This window comes from Brienomyrus brachyistius, chromosome 1 (genome assembly GCF_023856365.1).
Source record: "Brienomyrus brachyistius isolate T26 chromosome 1, BBRACH_0.4, whole genome shotgun sequence".
In the NCBI taxonomy this organism is placed as follows: Eukaryota; Metazoa; Chordata; class Actinopteri; order Osteoglossiformes; family Mormyridae; genus Brienomyrus; species Brienomyrus brachyistius.
In genome coordinates, this window is record NC_064533.1 from 28,454,293 (window position 1) to 28,475,735 (window position 21,443).

The following is a 21,443-nucleotide window of genomic DNA, read 5'->3' on the forward strand; positions in this document are numbered from 1 at the left end:
GTTGGAGGTTTTCAGATTCAGGTGTGCGACTGAAACACAGCATTTTATTAAATAAGCCTATGCTGATAATACTTATTCTTAATGTGTGGTTATATGTTAATCTTTATAATTAATTAATTAACACTTTGGAGTCGCCGACCCCCCTCCCTCCATGGTCGCATGCCTACTACGTATCTCTCCTCACTCAGCAAAAGACAAAATGCATTTCGTGACTCAGCAAAGAACAAAATGCATTTCGTGGTGCTTTTCACGACTCAGTAAAAGATGAAATGCATTTCGTGGTGCCTTTCGTAATTCAGAAAAAGACAAAATACATTTTGTGGAACCTTTCATGACTCAGCAAAAAAACAAAATGCATTTCGTGATTCCACAGAATCAATTCATCCACGAATGATTGTGCATCATTCACAAAATTAATTTCATCCACAGAATGATTGTGCATCATTTATAAAACATGATTTGTCCATAAAATTACTTTCTTTTGTTCACGAAATGCATTTCAACCACAGAATGACATTTTTTCTGTCCACGAAATTTAAAGTGCTGATATCAATTCCATCCATCCATCCATTTTTCCAAACCGCTTTTCCTACTGGGTCGCGGGGGGTCCGGAGCCTATCCCGGAAGCAATGGGCACGAGGCAGGGAACAACCCAGGATGGGGGGCCAGCCCATCGCAGGGCACACTCACACACCATTCACACACACATGCACTCCTACGGGCAATTTAGCAACTCCAATTAGCCTCAGCAGGTTTTTGGACTGTGGGGGGAAACCGGAGTACCCGGAGGAAACCCCACGACGACATGGGGAGAACATGCAAACTCCACACACATGTGACCCAGGCGGAGACTCGAACCCGGGTCCCAGAGGTGTGAGGCAACAGTGCTAACCACTGCACCACCATGCCGGCCCGATATCAATTCCATGCACAAAATAAAAAAAATCTTTTTGATTTCTGTGAATGAAAAAGTTAAGTATTTTTGCTTTACTTGATTTCACTAAATAATGCTTTTTTTGTAGGATAGAATGTATTTTGTATACGAAAATGATTGCTTCACACTTGGTACTCCATACTCAACAGGTTAGGCTTTTGTGCGCATCAACAGAATGTTGCCAGTTCAAATCCCAAGGCTAGAAGATCAATGTCACTATTGGGATCCTGAACAAGACTCCTAATAATCAATATTTCAAGGGACTGGCTGACTCTGCTTTCAAAGTTGTATGTTACTTTAAATAATAGTGTCTATAAATAAATGTCATAACCTACCCGTTGTGATTAAGGCACAACAGAAACACGCAACAGTGCATTATAGCTAAAAGCCTCTTTTGAGGTGGCTACTTGGGACACACTGGAACATTCCGGACCACAATGACATAGCTGAGAAAGAGCTACAGTATGTGTACATTTTTGTCAGCACAGTTTTTCATGACTGTATTCTGTCTGGACTCTGGCACAGGCCTTAAGAAGACTACATGGTCATGACTGGTGCTCTCAGCTGTGGACAGAATGAATGAAATTTAACATGGGGAGAGAAGACGTTTGTTACTTTTCCTCCATGGTCAAGATTTTGGCCACCAAGGCTTACATTAACTCTCATAGTCACTTGCAGATTTACATGTGGACAGCCAATCGTTGTAATTTATGATTCCACAATTGCTCCTGGAGAGCTAGTACAAAACTGAAGATTATAGTCAGGTGTAAAATCAAGGTGGTCAAACAGTCCAACACGATAATTCAGGTATGATGGTACATAGGCAGGAATTAAGCATCTAAAGATTGAACTGTGAAATACAAGAAAAGACCAGAGCAGAATGTGGAGCCATTTTGATCAGATATACAGTTGTGCTCAAAAGTTTACATACCCTGGCAGAATTTGTGATGTTTTGGCCATTTTTCAGAGAATATGAATGATAACACAATAACCTCTCTCTCACTCGTGGTTAGTGGTTGGGTGAAGCCATTTATTATCAAACAATTGTGTTTGCCTTTTTTACATCATAATGACAACAGAAAATATCCAAATGACCCTGATCAAAAGTTTACATACCCTGGAAATTCTGGCATGATAACATAGACACAGGTTGACACACACAGGTGTAAATGACTACTAAAGGTTACCATCCTCACCTGTGATCTGTTTGCTTGTAATTAGTGGGTGTATATAAAAAGTCAGTGAGTTTCTAGGCTCCCGACATGAGTCATCCAATGTTGCACTGATTTTTGTTGGATTCCGGGCCATGGGGAAAGCAAAAGAATTATCAAAGGATCTGCGGGAGAAGGTTGTTGAACTTCATAAAACACGAAAAGGATATAAAAAGATTTCCAAGCAATTAAGAATGCCAGTCAGCAGTGTTCAGACCCGAATTAAGAAGTGGAAAATGAGGGATTCTGTTGAAACCAAACCACGATCAGGTAGACTAACAAAACTTTCAGCCACAACTGCCAGGAAAATTCTTCGGGATGCAAAGAAAAACCCACAAATAACTTCAGCTGACATACAGGAGTCTCTGAAAAAAGTGGTGTGGATGTATCAAGATGCACAATAAGGAGGCACTTGAAGAAAAATGGGCTGCATGGTCGAGTGGCCAGAAGAAAGCCATTACTGCGCAAATGCCACAAAATAGCTCGCTTACAATATGCCAAACAGCACCGAGACAAGCCTCAAAACCTCTGGAACAAAGTTATTTGGAGTGATGAGACTAAAATTGAACTTTTTGGCCACAACCATAAACGTTACATTTGGAGAGGACTCAACAATGCCCATGATGAAAAGTACACCATCCCTACTGTGAAACACGGAGGTGGATCGCTGATGTTTTGGGGGTGTGTGAGCTACACAGGCACAGGGAACTTGGCCAGAATTGATGGCAAGATGAATGCAGCACATTATCAGAAAATACTGGAGGAACATTTGCACTCATCAGCTCAGAAGCTGCGCATGGGACGCTCTTGGACATTCCAACATGACAACGATCCAAAGCACAAGGCCAAGTCAACTTGTCAATGGCTACAGCAGAAAAAAGTGAAGGTTCTGGAATGGCCATCTCAGTCTCCCGACCTCAATATCATTGAGCCACTTTGGGGAGATCTCAAACGTGCAGTTCATGCAAGACAGCCCAAGAATGTACAGGAACTGGAGACATTTTGCCAAGAAGAATGGGCAGCTTTACCATCTGAGAATATAAGGTGTCTCATCCACAACTATCACAAAAGACTTCAAGCTGTCATTGATGCTAAAGGAGGCAATACAAGGTATTAAGAACTAGGGTATGTAAACTTTTGATCAGGGTCATTTGGATATTTTCTGATGTCATTATGATGTAAAAAAGGCAAACACAACTGTTTGATAATAAATGGCTTCACCCAACCACTAACCACGAGTGAGAGAGAGGTTATTGTGTTATCATTCATATTCTCTGAAAAATGGCCAAAACATCACAAATTCTGACAGGGTATGTAAACTTTTGAGCACAACTGTACAATAATGATGACTGATTGCTAGAGTGATTGTTATTTATAACCATTAGCAATCATTTATGCAGATTTTCAGGGTGCCAAACCTTTTGCGATGGCAAACGCTCCAATACTCACCACAGTGATTTCTTTGTGGAATTTGCACTCCAGGTTCGTCACATTTTTGAACGTGTTCACGTAGAATCCCACTCGGCTGCGAGAAAATCGAAAGGAGAAACATTTCATTACGGAACTTACCATTACTATGCAATTACAATGCAATTATCACTTACGTATAAAATTTTAATATGGCTCGATATGACAAACAGCGGAGCGGCATGGTGGTGCAGTGGTTAGCACTGTCGCCTCACACCTCTGGGACCTCTGGGTTCAAGTCTCCGCCTGGGTCACATGTGTGTGGAGTTTGCATGTTCTCCCCATGTCGTCGTGGGGTTTCCTCCGGTTACTCCGGTTTCCCCCCACAATCCAAAGACATGCTGAGGCTAGTTGGAGTTACTAAATTGCCCATAGGTGTGCCTGTGTGAGTGAATGGTGTGTGAGTGTGCCCTGCGATGGGCTGGCCCCCCACCCTGGGTTGTTCCCTGCCTCGTGCCCATTGCTTCTGGGATAGGCTCCGGACCCCCCACGACCCAGTAGGATAAGCGGTTTGGAAAATGGATGGATGGATGGATGGATGGATGACAAACAGCACCATAAGGTGATTTAGACTAATCTCCATCCTTGGGTGAAGTAGCCCCATAGCTAGGCTTTGGCTGACCTTGAGAATCTAGGGAAATCAAAAGACTAAGGTCCTAGGGCAGGGGGTCAGCAACCTGCGGCTCGTGAGCCTTTTACGCCGAAAGACGAATTTACATTTTCATATCAACATACAGTATTATGATAATGCTTTCATAAAGATCGATAATTTATTTATGGGTTAATATTATTTTTCGTTTAGATATTTCCTTAAGTATATGTGAATGAGGCAGTCCGTCGCACGCTTCTGTTAAGTGTCACCTGCATAATTTACGTCTTCTTCAAAGTCACTCGCTAAAACGAGATGACCTCATTGGTTAAATAGCATGCTTTCCGGAGTTTTCTTAAGCACCTGAGATTGGATGCACGCTTCAACGTTTATTGGGATTCCTAATTCTTCCATATACTTTTTGTAGTAAGTCATTACCAGGTCTTCGTAAAGTTGATTATATTTTCTCCGATTTACATATCATAGCCAGCTGAGTTTTGAGCGGTGAGGACATTTTGTGCTGCTCAGTCAGCAGAGTTACAGCACTGAAGTGGAGAGCGAAGGGCAGACGACCAAAGAGCCAAACGAAAGGAAGGATGAGAGTGAAAACTATCGCTACAGAGCTAATCGGTGTTGTACTGTACCTTTGCGCTGTCCGAGTGATTTAAACCGTAGATGCCCCCCCCCCCCCCCCCCCCGCAAAAAAAAACAGTTTTTCTATAATAGTTTTTGTAAGTACTTGAACTTTTGTTTTTCTGTTAAATGCATATATAGACATATCACATAAAAAAATCGTATCTTAATCCCCATTCTTACCTATTGTGGCTCTTTGTAAATCTTGGGTCAGACATTTAGGAGAAAATGGCTCTTTGCTTTAAAAAGGTTGTCAACCTCTGTCCTAAGGGAACTTGAAGGACCCTTATCCTCCAGAACTGTGACGTCTAGAACCCAAATACTGAGGCCCTGCGGGAACCCAAAGCTTGAGGCTCTATGCAGGGGTGTCAAACTGCAGTTCAGGTGTGTTAAATGAGGGGAAACCCAAAAATGTGTAGGGTTCAGGCCCCCCAGGACAGGAGTTTGATACCCGTGCTGTAGGGGAACCCAAAGAGTGAAGCTCTAGGTCAATCCAAAGAATGAGGTCCTAGGAGAACTTGATGCAGCCATGACCTCCAGAACTGTGACTACAGGTCTCCTTGCTGTAAGATTGCAGAGAGGCTGAAAGTTGGGGAAATGTGGCATGTGTACCAGAATAAGAAAGACAACCTCCATTGGGGCCCTCCAACAGACAGATAGTAGGGGACCATAAATGAGACTCTAAATTCCTAGTATTAGTGATTTTCCAGAAAGTCCTTCACATGGGATATGGGTAACAACCAAGTGGCGGACATCAGGCTTTTGAAAACATAACGTGGAGTACAGTCGTCCTCCATCAATACAAGTACATAAATAACACCAAGTACCAGTAGTTCCAGTATCTTTCTAGCAGGTCTATGGAGCAACATGTAGGATTTTCACAGAAACATTACATTGAACATCTGTACAAAAATTCTATGCTTGTCCACATGCTCTTGCTTCAGCACAACAGAAACTACATCACATTCAAAATTGCACTGCATTGCATTGTCATGCAACCATGGCAACTGACAAACAAAGGTCCGTCCTTCGAGGGGTATAATAAAGAATGTGCTACTGATGATTAACTAATCATGAGTATGATAATCCTTCCATTATTATGATAAATGAGTCATGTGAGGATCTTCTCTATGTAGAGCTGTTAGACTGTAGAATTGTTTTTCAAAATGTCCAGCCTGGTACTTTCAGGGTTTGGGATATAAAACAGTGCGGCAAGTCAGCATGGCACAATTAGGTTAACATGCATGCAAGGTGTTTATAAAGGAGAGAGGAGAGAGCAAAAAGTAGCAGCTGACAGAGTGTCTAACCTTTAAGTACTGCAATCAGCGCTGCATTCCAAGAACAACCGAGGGACCCACTGGCTAACCCATGTAAGCACCCAGTGAGAAACACACCTTATGCCAGGATATTCAGGCTTTTGCGTACAGTACACCCCTGCGTGCTGAAACCTCATGGCACTGCTGCAAGTCTGCCCTCTGAGTCACTGTATTTTTTATTATATTTGTACTTTTTAATGATCTAACACTTGCACAAATGTATAAATGCCAGCATTTTACAGCTAATAATAATAGTATAATAATAATAATAATAATAATAATAATAATAATAATCCATCTTGCTCCCCAGCCAACCAAATAAGATGAGCAGATGTAGGGCTGTGCAATTAATCGAATTTCGATTTCGATTTCGGGTCTCAACGATCACAAAAATGGTGTAATCGAAAAAAACGATTATTCACTTATTTTTTTTAAAGTTATTTTGACCTGCGCTCTGACGCACACGCGCGCATCCGCACTTTCGCCCTTCCAGAAGCCTGAACTCTCTCACTCTATAGTCAGCGAAGAAGTTGTGTATGTGGCATCTGATCGCATTTAAAAATCAGCGCGAGTGAAGATGGCAGAAAAAGAGCAGCCACAGAAGTCTTTGGTCAACAAAAGAGGTAGAAGCAATTCTGTTGTTTGGGAACAGTTTGGATTCGAAGAAGCGGACGTGGATCAAAAACATATTAGGTGCAAGATTTGCTACGCGATTGTGTCGGCACCGGTTGGTAACACCACAAATCTTTTTAACCATTTAAAATTTAAACACAGACCGACATATGACCAACTAATAAAGAAACAGAAAGAACGGCGAACAACCCCCACAACATCCTCCGCAACACAGTCATCCATTAAAGACACGCTCTTCAGTGCAACTCCGTATCCATCCAGCTCAGAAAGGCACAAAAAAATAACAGATGCTGTTGCATGCTTTTTAGCCAAAGACATGTGCCCTATTAGCACGGTTGAGAATGAAGGATTCAGGAAAATGATAAATGTATTCCAGCCACAAGTTCTTCATCAGAGCGAGTCTTCATTCACTGAAACCAGATCATGTGAATAGGCTGGTGTTTCTAGCTAAAAACCTTTAAGGTTTAGATCTGTAACCCTATCAGCAATTTGGCCATGTTGAAACATGTTTACATGTTTTACATTAAAATGTAGAATGTTGTAAAATGTTGTTTTGAATTTTTCAGTTTAAGGCACATACGTGAGCAAATTTATTTTGGACTAATTTATTTATTATTTTATTTAATATTAATATTTTATTTACTACTTGTTTTCAAAAAATTGTGGAAGTGCACTAAATTGTTGATCTTGTTTGCCTTTATCTGTTTTATCTGTCTTAATCTGTTTTAAGGAGAATTCACTGTTCTGTTCAATAAATGCAACATATTTCCAAAGTCAATGAGTAATCGTGTAAAATAATCGTGATTTCAATCATGACCAAAATAATCGTGATTATGATTTTTTCCATAATCGAGCAGCCCTAAGCAGATGTTAATGTAAATTCGGAATGTCTTACAGTAAAAAGTTTAATTTATATAACTACTTGAATATTAACATGTAGACAATAAGATGCAAAGTTTTCAGATGATATTTGTTAAAATCCATATGAGGCTGGTCACAATGGTACACATCAAATGCTGCTGAACACATGGAATATCAAATAAAATAAAGATTTATCTTTTTAAGGCTGTTTGAAGTTACCTGTCCCAAAGTGAGGGCAGCTCTTCCTGCAGGCCTACGTTTAGGTCACTGAAGACCTTCTGTGCTTTGTTAAACTCCTCTTCTGCCTGCAAGGGGAGATCAGTGGCACAAACACACAACAACTGCTGACCTCCCCCCATAACCAGCCATGCTTCCTTGCACAGTCCATCATATCCTGCAGGCCGAAGTTCTGTAATTTTTTATCATCGAGAGATAAATGAATGAATAAATAGACAACTAAACAAACAAACAAATAAATAAAATAACGCATAATTTGTGTTACGCAAAACGCAAAATCTACCCCCCACCCCATCCCCCATAGAAAAATTCTATCTGCCATGGGACCATATTCTATATTGACAGGGGGGGGGGGGGGGGGGGGGGACGGCATTTTGTAATGGAGTCCAGAAGTTCTGTCTAACTGGTGTGATGCGATATAAGGACTGGAATCGAGGGTGACAGAGTAAATACCAGTGTCACTTTGCACCAGTGCACAGTCTTAATAAAAACTACCAACATGGAATTCTAGGAAAACTGAACACTTTACTCACTGATCACTGACCCCAAGCAGGACAGTGACACCCTCCCTAACAAAGCTGTCCCAAAGTCTAAAATAATAAACTGCTAATAATATACAATACCAAGAATAGTGCAAGCAAATTTTTATGTTTTTTTCTCTATGTAGATTTTTTTCAAAGTACAGATTGCCTGGAAGCTGAATTGTAAATCCTGCCATGCGGTATATGACAGACAAACAGAAATCTGACATATTCATTCATTAAACATATTAATCTTTTATCAGCAGTATATTTCCAGCAGTAACTTGGCTTGTCCAGAAAAGAGTTTTACCTTTGAGATTTTCCTCTCGTTCTTTATGTTCGACGCTTGCAGCGTCTCCAGATGGTGTCTAGTGGAGTCATAATCGATTAACTTCCGGCTTCTTTTCGCGATGCGGGTCTAATGAAAGAAAAGCAGTTAGCCTCCCGTAGCTTGATACTGAGGCACACTGTAACAGGCAGGAAACGAGGGCCATGAAAAGCATTGTTACCCCCGCAGCAGAAGCCTGCCGTTTTCAGAAGAAGAACACATGCATAAATAGCCTTTACAGGACACAGTGATACTACACTTGCCAGTTTAGACATGCTAACTGACCTAACTGTACATCTTTGGACTGGAGGGGGAACTTGGGGAAAAAACATGCAACGTACAGACAACAGGCAGGATTCAAGCCCACACCCTACAGGCATGAGGCAACAGCAGCAGCCACTGACTATAAAAAGACTGAAAGTGACATGTAGGTGTTAGCGAAGGTGGTAGTGAACCACGGGTCAGACACTGTGACTGAGTTCATTTGTGTGGTGGTCAGTTATGGTGGAACAGGCGAAATTTCCCCAAAACAAAGAACAGTTTTAAAAGTTTAAATAACAAAATGGAAGATGGAGAAGTAAAATATGTAAATAATGGCAGAACTCCTTACACCAGGGTTTCTCAACCCCGTCCTCGGAAACCAGCAGACAGTCCACGTTTTTGCTCTCTCCCAATTCCCTGGCAATTTGGAGAGAGTAAAAATGTGGACTATCTGGTGATCCCCAAGGATTGGGATGAGAAACCCTACCTTATATTGTGCGACTCAATGGGTTAAGGATAGAAGGTTGTGAGTTTGAACCCTGAACTCATGATTACCATGTCACTGGTTTTAATCCTGTGGATGACAGAGTGCACTCTGATCCTTACTTGTATGTCACTTTAACAGACACCTCTGCTAAATAAATACATATAAAATAAAGAACCCTGAGCAAGGCCCTTAACCCTGGTTATTGCAGGGGTACTGCAAGCTGGTTGACCCTGTGCTTTGACCCCAAAAGCTCACATCGAGGAGATGACGGAGGACGTTAAAACTGAGGAATGCCTGTGAACCTTGTAAAAATGGCACATACGGTAATATTATTCTCTTTGATTGCGAACCTCCGGAGACTTTTTAAGGATTCCACTCCATTATGCAAAAATAATTCAGGCTTCAAAGGGCCAAGATGTATGTTGAAAATAGGTCAGCTAGGTAGTGGTTTGGCAGGCTGGCGCAAATGCAGGAATATACTGGAAATCAAGCCATTCTAGTGTGAAGTATGGCCACTTTCAGCATTGGGTGTGGTTGAAGCAGTACTTTGATGTCAGGAAACTGTCCCAGGTATGTGTCCAAGGTGATAAGCGATGAGTCCACCAGCTTCTGATGAAAGTCTTCCCAGAGAGCATCACAATCCTGCAAAGAGTTACAATGATATGGGTAACAAGGAACAAGAGGTGAAATCTAATTATCCAAGCAAATATAACAGGCTGAGGTTTGCTACGCTTCTGGATCTGTAGTAAGCCAAAGTACCTGAAACCACCAAACATAGCGACACTTTAAATCCTTGTTAACCTTTCAAACCCCTGAACTTTTCTGATGTGATTTCTGCTATTTTGAGTGTACCTTAAATGAAGCAAATCATGTCAGCAATAAAATACCAGGATTATAAAGGTTATAAAAATCAAATACAGTAAAACCTCGGGCTGCAAGCATAATTCGTTCGAATGTGCTCATAAACTAAAGCATTCGTATATCAAAGCGAATTTTCCCATTAGAAATAATGGAAACTCAGATGATTAATTCCACAACCCAAAAGTATTCATATAAAAATGATTAATACAAACTATAAAGTAAAATGAAACAAATTAACCTGCACTTTAACTTTGAAAAGAATCGTGGATGGTGTGAGGGAGACGAGAGAGAGGAGAAGAGGAGGGTTATTTTCATTATAACTAATGGAATCACTGCTATCTGCTGGCTCACTGGAATCTTTTTCTTTTTGTGCGACTTTAACAAGGAACCTATCCAATGACAGCCGCTTTTGCATCCTTTTCGATTTTGCAGATATGTGGACATTGCATTGTCGCTAAACAGATTCATCGCTTGCACTGCTGTGCCCTTATTCGGGTGGTGCTTTTCTACTAAACTGACTATACGAGTGAGGCACGCCGACTGAGACCAAGCATGGGAAATGATTACCCACAATCCTGCAGCAAGAGAGAGAAGAACCATCGGCTCAGTTGTGATTACGTGATGCTAGGCAGACAAAGCATATACGTAATACTCATATTGCAAGACCTCGCTCGTTTATCAAGTTTAAATTTATTTAAAAATTTTGCTCGTCTTGCAAAACACTCGCAAACTAAGTTACTTGCAATCCCAGGTTTGACTGTATTAAGAACAAAAAAATCTTAATGACTTTCCATGTCATTTATAAGTTAAATTAAAGCAGTTCTACCTTGCAAAAAAAAAAGTATTTGGCCTCAACTTGACCTCGTCATAATAAAGAGACTATTCTAAGATTGTCTGCGCCAAGCAATAAAACCTGACATCAATTTACAGTATAAACTTAGCCTCCAAACCAATTTTAATCTCAATTTTAAATTGCAAGCAGAATGTGATGCCACAGTGCATAAAAGACAAGTTTATTCCAGTACATTTTCCACCCATCTATTATGAATAATTGGTCATTTAAACAGCTCTTCAGTCATCTTCAATTTTGCTTACAATGCAAATATATCACAGAGCACATACTGTATTCACACACATATTCAGTTAAACAGGAATGTAAACATTTACTACAGATATTTAGTTTGGCTGGTTTTAAACGTAATGCTCAATGTTTTACGTGATTACGTAATGTTTTTTAATATGACTGAGGAACACAACAAAGAAAGACTTTTTCCAGTCACTTGTCAGTGCAGGTCTGTGGGAGGCCTGGAGACTGACGTTAGCAGAAACAGGGAATGGGATAGCTTATGAGGTGAGTTCAGCGTGGGCCTCAGCGGGGAAGATTGTTGATTTCAATCCTGTCCTTCGCAGAATAGTCACATGTACTATTCTGTCACATTTCCCTTGAGAAAGGCCCTTAACCAGATCAGCAGAAGAATGATCAGATAAAAGTCTGACCAGAAGCTCCAGTATATCTGTACACGACTAAAAACGGTATGATCAGCCTCAGCTGAAACGTATATTGTTGACTATCCCATAAAAATGGCGAGGTCTGGGATATATTAGATGGTATGCTAACTTCCGATACTTGTAGCGGACAAGTTGATTGGAAGAGAAATGGGCAGGGATCAAGATGTGAGAGACTTTGACATTTGACATCATTATGACCAGATGACTGGGTCAGAGCATTTCTAAAACAGTGAGGCTTGTGGGGTGCTTACGATCAGCCATGGTGAAAACCTACTGAGACTGGTCTGAGGAGGGAAAAGCCATTAACTGCTAACTGCTGGCCAGCCAAGACTCATCGATCTGAGGTTTGAAGAAAGGCTATCCTGCCTGGTATGGACCAACAGAAGTGTTACTGTCTTACAAATGGCAGATAATTTTGATGATGGTTACAGGTCTGCTGTGTCGTGACACACAGGCCATCGTGCCCTGCTGAGTATGCGGCTTGTTGCTCCATCTGACCATCCACAGGATGCAAGGAGGCTTCAGCCTGCTGAGACCCTGTGGAGTACACCCTGGTTTGTAACATGGGTATACAGAGAGCAGGAAACTCGCAGTCACCCGTCTGAATCACTGGATTGAAACACCAGGCTGTGGAGGAATCCGCTTGAAATATTGCTCTACAGCACATGACTGTGAGGCTGACATGATGTACGCCAGCATTACAGATACCCAACAGAGGACTAGAAATGACTGTAAATATCCCAGGCATCTCCAAGGGTCAGCACTGTGGGGGCAGGCAGTGTCTGAGCATTCAGGCATCACCCCACCACCCCACTTTCATTCTGAGGACCAGGCCCCCAGCCCCCCTGCCCCACTTAGGTGTGAAACTACACTCGCACTTTTGTGGCACTATGGAAGAGTATAAAATGCTCCACAGGACCTTGTCAGCTATCTTAAAAACGATTAGCCAAAATATAACATAGCAACATGTTTCTGCTATTTTTATCACCATTCATTAGCAGTTCAAGTCTCCTCAAAATTTATTTCCATGAGTGAAATTTTTCAGTGGTTATTTAGCCATGCAGAGAGCTTCATGGAAACCTCACACACCATCATCTCTTTACGCACCCTTGGCTGGGGTGCGAGACTCCCCCTGAAAGATTTATTGCTCTTTACAGTAAGTCCTCGTTGCTGAATTGAACCTGAAGGAAGCACCGAAGGTCTGGCACAGATACACCAGGCATTACCCATGACTTTGAGCAAAGTATTCCATATGTTTCCAATTAAATCTTACTGAGGGCCAATATTTATCGCCTTGAATGTGCACCTACTCCCTTTGGCACAAAGAGGAAGTTCCTTATTGAATGAGCATATGATCGGCCTGCTCTTCACTTCCTCTATCTGAACTGAAATCCGTTCTATCTTTGTCATCGTGAGGTGGTCAGCTAAGCAGATATAAAAGCAGTTATACCCAAGTTAAATATGGTATAATAACTATTCCTCACAAGAAACTCACATATCCAGCCCAATACAGACATCAGCAGGACCCGTTAAGCAGGAAATAGGACTGGATAGAGTTATTGTCTCAATAATGCATTATTATAATACACTATGCATGAGAACATTAAAAAGATTATATTATTAAATCCAGGACGTTTGTAAAATACAGACCTACGTATCAGCTATTGTCAGTGCAATGTAAGAGACAAAGGAAACACTGTTGATCTCTTCATTTACATGCAATAAAAAATTATGCAATAAATAGCCAGGGTGAGCTGTGCAAAAAAATAGCCCCTACAGCAAATTTCCTGATGATATGCCATACTTACATACTTACTTGTAAGATTCATCTGAAATGACTTGGCAACAGAAACACCAGCACCTATCCTTATCATTCACGAAAGAGTAGAGCCCATCTGATCATGAATTGATGGGTGAGGTTTCTGAAATGCCTATTGTACAGACATACGCTATGGACCCCATAAGATACCTGTGAGCTCTGACAGACAGCCGGCAGAAAGGAGGAGGCTCACCTTCCCAATGGCCATGACAGCATCCTTCCCGTACCAGCCGCCCTCGTACGCTTCATGCAGGGACTCTGTTAAGTTCATGGACGCCTGCTGCATCCCTAGGAAACAACCACACCAGTTTTTATTCATTCAACGTCTGCTTTGGTAACACTTTTGAGGAGACACAAATAATGTAGTAGTACGCTCATACGTCATGTATTAATTAACTAGAACCTAAGTGTTAGTTACAGTACATACTGTACTGACCCTATGTTTGTTCATCATTAATCAGTCATAATAGTCCATATATTTCATGCAGTTACTCCTGTATATTTTTTCATGATATATATACTTGAGTAGTAACTTAGCTACTTCTGCTCCCTCAAGCAAAGTATTACCGATGGTTTTTATCCAAAACAACTTAAAATTAAGAAATCTGGGTCAGCCAATCCCTGAAGGGCCCGGTGGTGACGTCACTCTGCCAATCATGGGCGGCCTTCGGATTACACACAGCATCTTAAGCCAGTAAGCACCAAAGCAGCACACGCATCAGCTGACTCCAGCCCTACGGATTTACCACTTTTTACGGCTCAGTAGAGCTCACAGCCTTAAAGCCGTCTTAGTGGTCTTTTACATTTATAAACATACTTTTATACTTGTGTATATCAATGGGCCAGTGGGGCGATGGATAACGCGTCTGATTATGGGTCAGAAGAGTCTAGGTTTGACTCCTGGTTGGCTCGTTCCTTTATTGTGGGCAGTGGTGGCTTAATGGTTAGGGAAGTGCACTTGTAATTTAAAGTTTGCAGCCAGACCAGCAAGGCACCACTGAGGTACCCTGAGCAAGGTACCGCCCCCAAGCACTGCTCCCCGAGCGCTGAATTAGCTGCCCCCTGCTATGTCACATTGTCACATATGGGTTACACAGTCCATGAGGGTAAACAATGTTGTGGTGAATGAATGAAAAATGTTCAAATGTTTGAAAATGATGTTAAGAAAATGATTTCACAACAAGGTATGATGGTTTTCTGTCTTGAAGCCCTTCCTGTTTTATGGTCATGCTGATAGGACCAACAGAAGCTGTCGTCAATAAAACAATGTTGAATGTTGGAAATTAACACTAGATGATAGATGGTATAAACTATTTGTGAGAGAATCAAAATCACCGCCAGTTTCATGGCATGATTTATTTCATAAGCCCAGTAAGGGGGGGGGGGTCTCCATCAGACTGTGCTTCTGTCTTTGGTGGGCTGAAGACTCACCTTTAATGGCGGCCAGGTATGCCTTCATTTCCTTTTGCAGCCGAGTTCCTTCTGCCTGTAAGAAAATAAAATGAAGGACAGGAGTGCTTCATTTAGCAGCCTCTTGACACTGGAATGTCGCTAAATTATCCGAAGCACTGATCTCTGATGTGCAATACTCTTTAATATGGCAACTAAAAAAGTGAATGTCCTAATTTCATTAGGAGTTGAGCCTGCTGTCAAACTTCACTGAATCGTTCTTATTAAGTTGCCCTACAAATTCACAGATAAACCAGGTGATGCCAATGCAAGTACTTCCAGTACTTATTTAATGACATACTTCCATCTCTCGCGGTGTCACGGTCCCCTCAACAGAGATAATTAAGTAAAGTAGTGATAAAACTGCGCCCTATTTCAAAGACAAGAGAGAAGGCAGTGACAATTATAGGATTTGATCCTACAGGGTGCTCAGTTCCCTTAAGAAATATGAGATGCCACCTCCTGGACAAAGTTTGCTGAACGGCAGGGAGGTAGGTGCACGAAAACGTGGGGAATATCCATCCACCCATTTTTTGCAGCCAGTTGGGAATCTCCAGTTAACCTTAATGTGTTTTAGGACACTGGGAGAACATGCCGATTCACATATCGCCAGGACGCTGGGAGAACATGTTGATTCACATATCGGCAGGACACTGGGAGGACATGTCGATTCACATACAGTATCGCCAGGACACCAGGAGAACATGCCGATTCACATATCGCCAGGACGCTGGGAGAACATGCCGATTCACATATCGCCAGGACGCTGGGAGAACATGCAGATTCACATATCGTCAGGGCAGAGACTCAAACCCTGATTCCAAAGTTGTGACGCAAGAGTGTTAACCACTGTGCCCTCGCCACAGAGACGCAATTTGTCAGGAGGGGTTGAAACAAAGAAAAAATATGTGAAGCCACCCTACATAGGAGACGAGAACTGAATAGGAGCGAAAGTACACTATATAATAAATAAAATTAGAAATAAATAAGCACATGGGTCTGGTGATGGGGGGTATGCCTGCTGCTGGATCCCCCTAAATGGGCGGAGACCTCACACCCCCCACTGTTCAACCCAAAGTTACGCTCTTGTGTTTGGCCTTTAAAAAAATGTGCTTCTGAGAGTATAAGGCTGTGCCTTATTTGCATGATCTCCGCCAGTAACGGGATCCGAAGGCAGGTTTAGGTATCATAAAATCAGCAGTTCATAGCATGCAAGTCAGAAAAAGTAAAAAAAAAAAAAAAAAAAAAGGAAAGAAAAAAAATTAAGTCATATAGAAAAAAAACTAAGAACGGTCCTACTTTTGGACGAGGATCTGAAGAGAGAGCAGCCCGGAGGGGGACGGGTCTCAGGTGACACACCAAATGTCCCTCATCTGAGGCCATTCATGCAGGCTGCCCAGGGATTTCACACCTTTCCTGGGTTACTGGCCAACATGCAGTATGTGTCAGATGAGATTCCCTGGCAGCAGAGGACTAAAGGCCGCCTCTCTCCGGGGTGCTGAAATCAGTGTATTTATCAGTCAGTCACAATGAGGCGGCTCTTGTGTGAAGTAAACCGCACGGTCCACTGGTATCAGCACTCTGAATCAATCCAGTCGCGATGAGGTATACTCCACAAGCACAAGCTGCACTAAATCCAAAATTAATTTTTAACTAGATATGCATTTTAAACCTGAAATATACAAAATCATGTTTTGGGAGCCTGGTGCATGTCTGCGTTTATTTCAAAACAAACATTCAAACGCATATTATTTTTAGCCTGTATTTTGCATATTTTAATGTGTTATTCTACTGTGGTCATTTCATCTGGATTGATTCCGGAATAATCACGTTCAGCCAAGATGTTTGAAAAACATTCAGCTCAGGGGTCGCTGTCCCGTCTCCTTGACAACAGCCACAGTTCTGATACGCTGCACTGGCATCATGGGTAATCAGTTCTGCAAAATGGTCCCAAAATCAGCAGAAATCAGCCATGCTCTCACGCGACAAATGTGACTCACCACCGCAGCGTGTGAAAAATCTGGTTCTCTGTTATAGCAGACAGATACACAAGGATGTTTTCGGGAAGCTATGAGGAGGATTTATTCAAACAGCTTATGGTGTGACAAAGTAGGCAAATTTAACATAAGCATCCAGATCGCTAGCTTGAAGGAACGAGCCATGAAAAAGGAGCCGAACCACTGCTTCCTATCTATCCTTCCCACACACAGGTGAAATTTACATTAATCATCAAGTTATCAGCTACATTTTGCATCTTTAATTATTGCAGCAGACACTCGTATCCAATGCATACAATTAAGATCCCAGTGGTTATATCATCACTCTCCCAGCTATGGGATTTGAACTGATGACTTTCTGGTCATGAGCACAGGATACAAACCTGCTGAGTCACACGTTGCCCCCCAAAGTGAAAAGCCCATTCCCGTCACAAGGTACATCTTGTACTAAATGCCATTGCCTTAAATATTCAGACCTCGAAATAAAGCTTTGTAAGTCCGTCAGAGAGTGCCGACCTTGACTCATGCTTATTCGTCTCCATCAATACGGCTCATTGTGTGATTGTCCAGCAAATGGGGAAGCTCAAGTCTTTCATAAGGATGCGCCCAGAAGGTCTCCACGCACAATGTGGATAAGGGAACCCCTGCTTGATCATTTACTGTGTGTGTTAAATAACGTGAAGGCGAAAGGAATCCCAATGACCACTGATCATTGAATTGCTCAGAAGTTTATCACGACTGTCTATTGACTCAGCTACAGTGCACCTTCACACGGGATGCAGATCAATGAAATACCAGCACATTACGTTATTAGATATGTTTTACTGGGGTCAGGGTCAGATGTCTGTCAATGTGAAATCTTCTGAAATGCCTTAGATCAGTGTTTCCCAACCTGGTCCTTGGGGACCCCCTGACGGTCCACACTGATGCTCCCTCCGAGCCCCCCAGCCAATTTTTTTTGTTGGATCAAACCAAAATTGTCACTTTCAAACAACACGCCTATACTGTGATACTCATCATTTCTGATTTCTGGTCATCAATTTTCCATAAATTCATGAGGCTGTGAAAAGATAAACAGTGACCTACAGGATTGCAAAGTTGTTAATAAAAGTTGTATAAAATCACTAGCTGCATTACATACTGTACTACATTAACGTTCCAGCGTTTGAAGTTGAGTTATCTACAAATCTTAGATGTGATACATGCAGTGTGTCACGCCTGCCTCGTCCGATCCTCCTGTGTGCCACGCCCCCTCGTTAACCTCTTGTGGAATCCTTACATTTACCAGCTGTTCTATGTTTCCTGCCATTAATCCTGTGTATTTCAGTCCGCATTCGAGTATGTTTCCCCAGTCCAGTCATTATCGTTCTGTATCACCGTTGTCTTGTTGGGTTTGATTCCTAATAAACCTCGTATTCCCTGATTCCTTGTCTCCACTCCTGTTTCCTGATTCCCCGTTGCATGCTCACGCCTTGATCATGCCACAGTGTGACTGTTAAAATGTCTGAAAGCCAAATCATAACATCTAAATGTGTTATTACATTCCCAGAGTGACATTGCGTTAACGTGCGGCAGTCAACACCAAACATTATGCCCTCAGCTCTAGCACATCTATACTGCTAGTATGTTATTTTATTTTGTGAAAAACTGCACTTGGGAAAACATAACAATTACATTGATTTGTAAACAAAGCCACAAGAATCTCTAGTGTCAGGTATCATTCGTGCTAGGACTATGTTTCTATAGAGATATAGCGACTACACCAGTGTGAATTTAACAACTAGCACTAATACTCAATTATGACCTACAGTAGGGGGTCAATTTATAATTTTTTTTTTCATGTCACTTTTGAGTGCCTGTTCCTTTAGGACTAGAATTAGAGCATGCGGCATCAAATCCTCCTTAAACTGAAAATGAAATTGAAAAAAACATCCAAGTACAGATGTATAGATGTACAGGAAAACAGAATAATGCTCTGTTGCAGACTTGTTAGTACAATTAAACATGAAAATTAACAGAAAAAAACAGGATGTGGAATGTGGAAAATGGCAGGATGTGAATTAGTTAATCTCAAATCAAAGTCAAAAAACCAAATTCAAAATTTTGCCAATAAAATTTCAATACTGTGTTGTCGTCAGGGTCAGCACCCTAACCTTTCCTGTCTCTTCCTTTTTTGGCCAGCAGGTGTTGCTGGCCATCATGTCCACCCTGTGTCTTTCAAGTCTTTAGTGTGTTTCCCCAGCTCCACAGATTGCATGGTGTTATGGGCAGAGTGTGTGGCTACTAGTGTCATGACCTGCTCATTCGATCCTCCTGTGTGCCACGCCCCCTCATCTACCTCGTGTGAATTCCTGATTGTTCTCAGCTGTTTCTTCATTTGCCATTCAGTCCTTTGTATTTTAGTCCGCGTCTGAGTTCATTTTGCAGGTCTGTCATTGAAGTCTTCACCCTGTGTTTGTACTTGCCCTCAATAAATCCCCTGTTTGTTGTACTTCGCTCTGCCTGATCTTGATTCTGCGTTCCCTGCTTGCTCGGCCGGCACGCGGACTTGACAACTAGCTTGTTAGTTGTGTGTTCAAATGTTTTTGTGTTTAGCAGATTTTGTTCCCTAGTGTTTCCATTGTATTAGTTTTTCTAGTTCGTGAGTTTTGTGGTTTGCATTCTGATTTGGTTTTTGCTTTGTGCCTGTGGTTGCGTTTCACATGTCTTTCTTATTTGCCTAGTGTTGGATTCTGTTTCCTAGTTTCTGAGTTCCATGATTTAGTTTATTAGATTCACCTGTGTGTTGTTCCCCTCTTGATTGTTCTGACCTGTCCTGTGCTTCATTTTTAACCCTTTGTATTTAAGTACCTGATCCTACTCTGTTCGTTGTGGAGTTATTGACTGTTCTCTGTGTGCTTCCCTTCCTGTTCTCTGTCTGCTTCCCTTCCTGTTCTCTGTGTGCTTCCCTTGTTCTCTGTGTTCTTCCCTTCCTGTTCTCCGTGTGCTCCCCTTCCTGTTCTCTGTGTGCTTCCCTTCCTGTTCTCTGTCTGCTTCCCTTCCTGTTCTCTGTCTGCTTCCCTTGTTCTCTGTGCATTTCCCTTCCTGTTCTCTGTGCGTTTCCCTTCCTGTTCTCTGTGTGCTTCCCTTGTTCTCTGTGTGCTTCCCTTCCTGTTCTCTGTCTGCTCCCCTTCCTGTTCTCTTTGGGTTCCCCTTCCTGTTCTCTGTGTGCTCCCCTTCTTGTTCTCTGTGTGCTTCCCATCCTGTTCTCTGTGTGCTTCCCTTCCTGTTCTGTCTGCTTCCCTTCCTGTTCTCTTTGGGCTCCCCTTCCTGTTCTCTGTGTGCTTCCCTTGTTCTCTGTGTTCTTCCCTTCCTGTTCTCCGTGTGCTCCCCTTCCTGTTCTCTGTGTGCTTCCCTTCCTGTTCTCTGTCTGCTTCCCATCCTGTTCTCTGTGTGCTTCCCTTCCTCTTCTCTGTGTGTTTCCCTTCCTGTTCTGTCTGCTTCCCTTCCTGTTCTCTGTGTTCTTCCCATCCAGTTCTCTGTGTGCTTCCCTTCCTGTTCTCTGTGTGCTTCCCTTGTTCTCTGTGTTCTTCCCTTCCTGTTCTCTGTGTGTTTCCCTTCCTCTTCTTTGTGTTTCCCTTCCTGTTCTGTGTCTGCTTCCCTTCCTGTTCTCTGTGTGTTTTCCTTCCTGTTCTCTGTCTGCTTCCCTTCCTGTTCTCTGTGTTCTTCCCTTCCTGTTCTTGTCTGCTTCCCTTCCTGTTCTCCCCTTCCTGTTCTCCATGTGTTTCCCTTCCTCTTCTCTGTGTTTCCCTTCCTGTTCTTGTCTGCTTCCCTTGTTCTCTGTGTGCTTCCCTTCCTGTTCTCCGTGTGCTCCCCTTCCTGTTCTCTGTCTGCTTCCCTTCCTGTTCTCTGTCTGCTTCCCTTCCTGTTCTCCCCTTCCTGTTCTCCATGTGTTTCCCTTCCTCTTCTCTGTGTTTCCCTTCCTGTTCTCTGTCTGCTTCCCTTCCTGTTCTCCCCTTCCTGTTCTCCATGTGTTTCCCTTCCTCTTCTCTGTGTTTCCCTTCCTGTTCTCTGTCTGCTTCCCTTGTTCTCTGTGTGTTTTTTTTTTCCTTCATGGATCATTTTTGTTCTGTTAGTCATTTTATACCCCTGTTTAGTTTTGACCCTCGTGGTCTCTTTGTTTGTAGTGTTCCCTGTGTTCCTGTCATTTTGCCGAGCTGTAAGTGGATCATCACCTCCTTTTTCCCTGCCTGTAACCTGCCCCGAGTATGTGATAGAAACCCCCGAGTCTGTAACAATTGTTACTCAAATTGTTTTGCAGCCATTCTGTCTTCAGCTATTAATAGGTGTC

General features: G+C 42.2%; 1 protein-coding gene across 6 annotated transcripts in view; it reads right to left on the reverse strand.

Moving 5' to 3' along the window:
* The window catches only part of LOC125748594 (amphiphysin-like), a 53,334-nt gene that overhangs the window by 19,352 nt on the left and 12,539 nt on the right, over positions 1-21,443 (reverse strand). For all 6 annotated transcript variants that reach the window (XM_049024947.1, XM_049024925.1, XM_049024922.1 and 3 more), the window contains exons 3-8: positions 15,099-15,153; positions 13,861-13,955; positions 10,025-10,120; positions 8,713-8,820; positions 7,864-7,949; positions 3,595-3,670 (exon numbers count right to left, since the gene is read on the reverse strand). In XM_049024947.1, the coding sequence (XP_048880904.1) occupies positions 3,595-3,670; positions 7,864-7,949; positions 8,713-8,820; positions 10,025-10,120; positions 13,861-13,955; positions 15,099-15,153 (516 nt within the window). The remainder of the gene's footprint in view (positions 1-3,594; positions 3,671-7,863; positions 7,950-8,712; positions 8,821-10,024; positions 10,121-13,860; positions 13,956-15,098; positions 15,154-21,443) is intronic.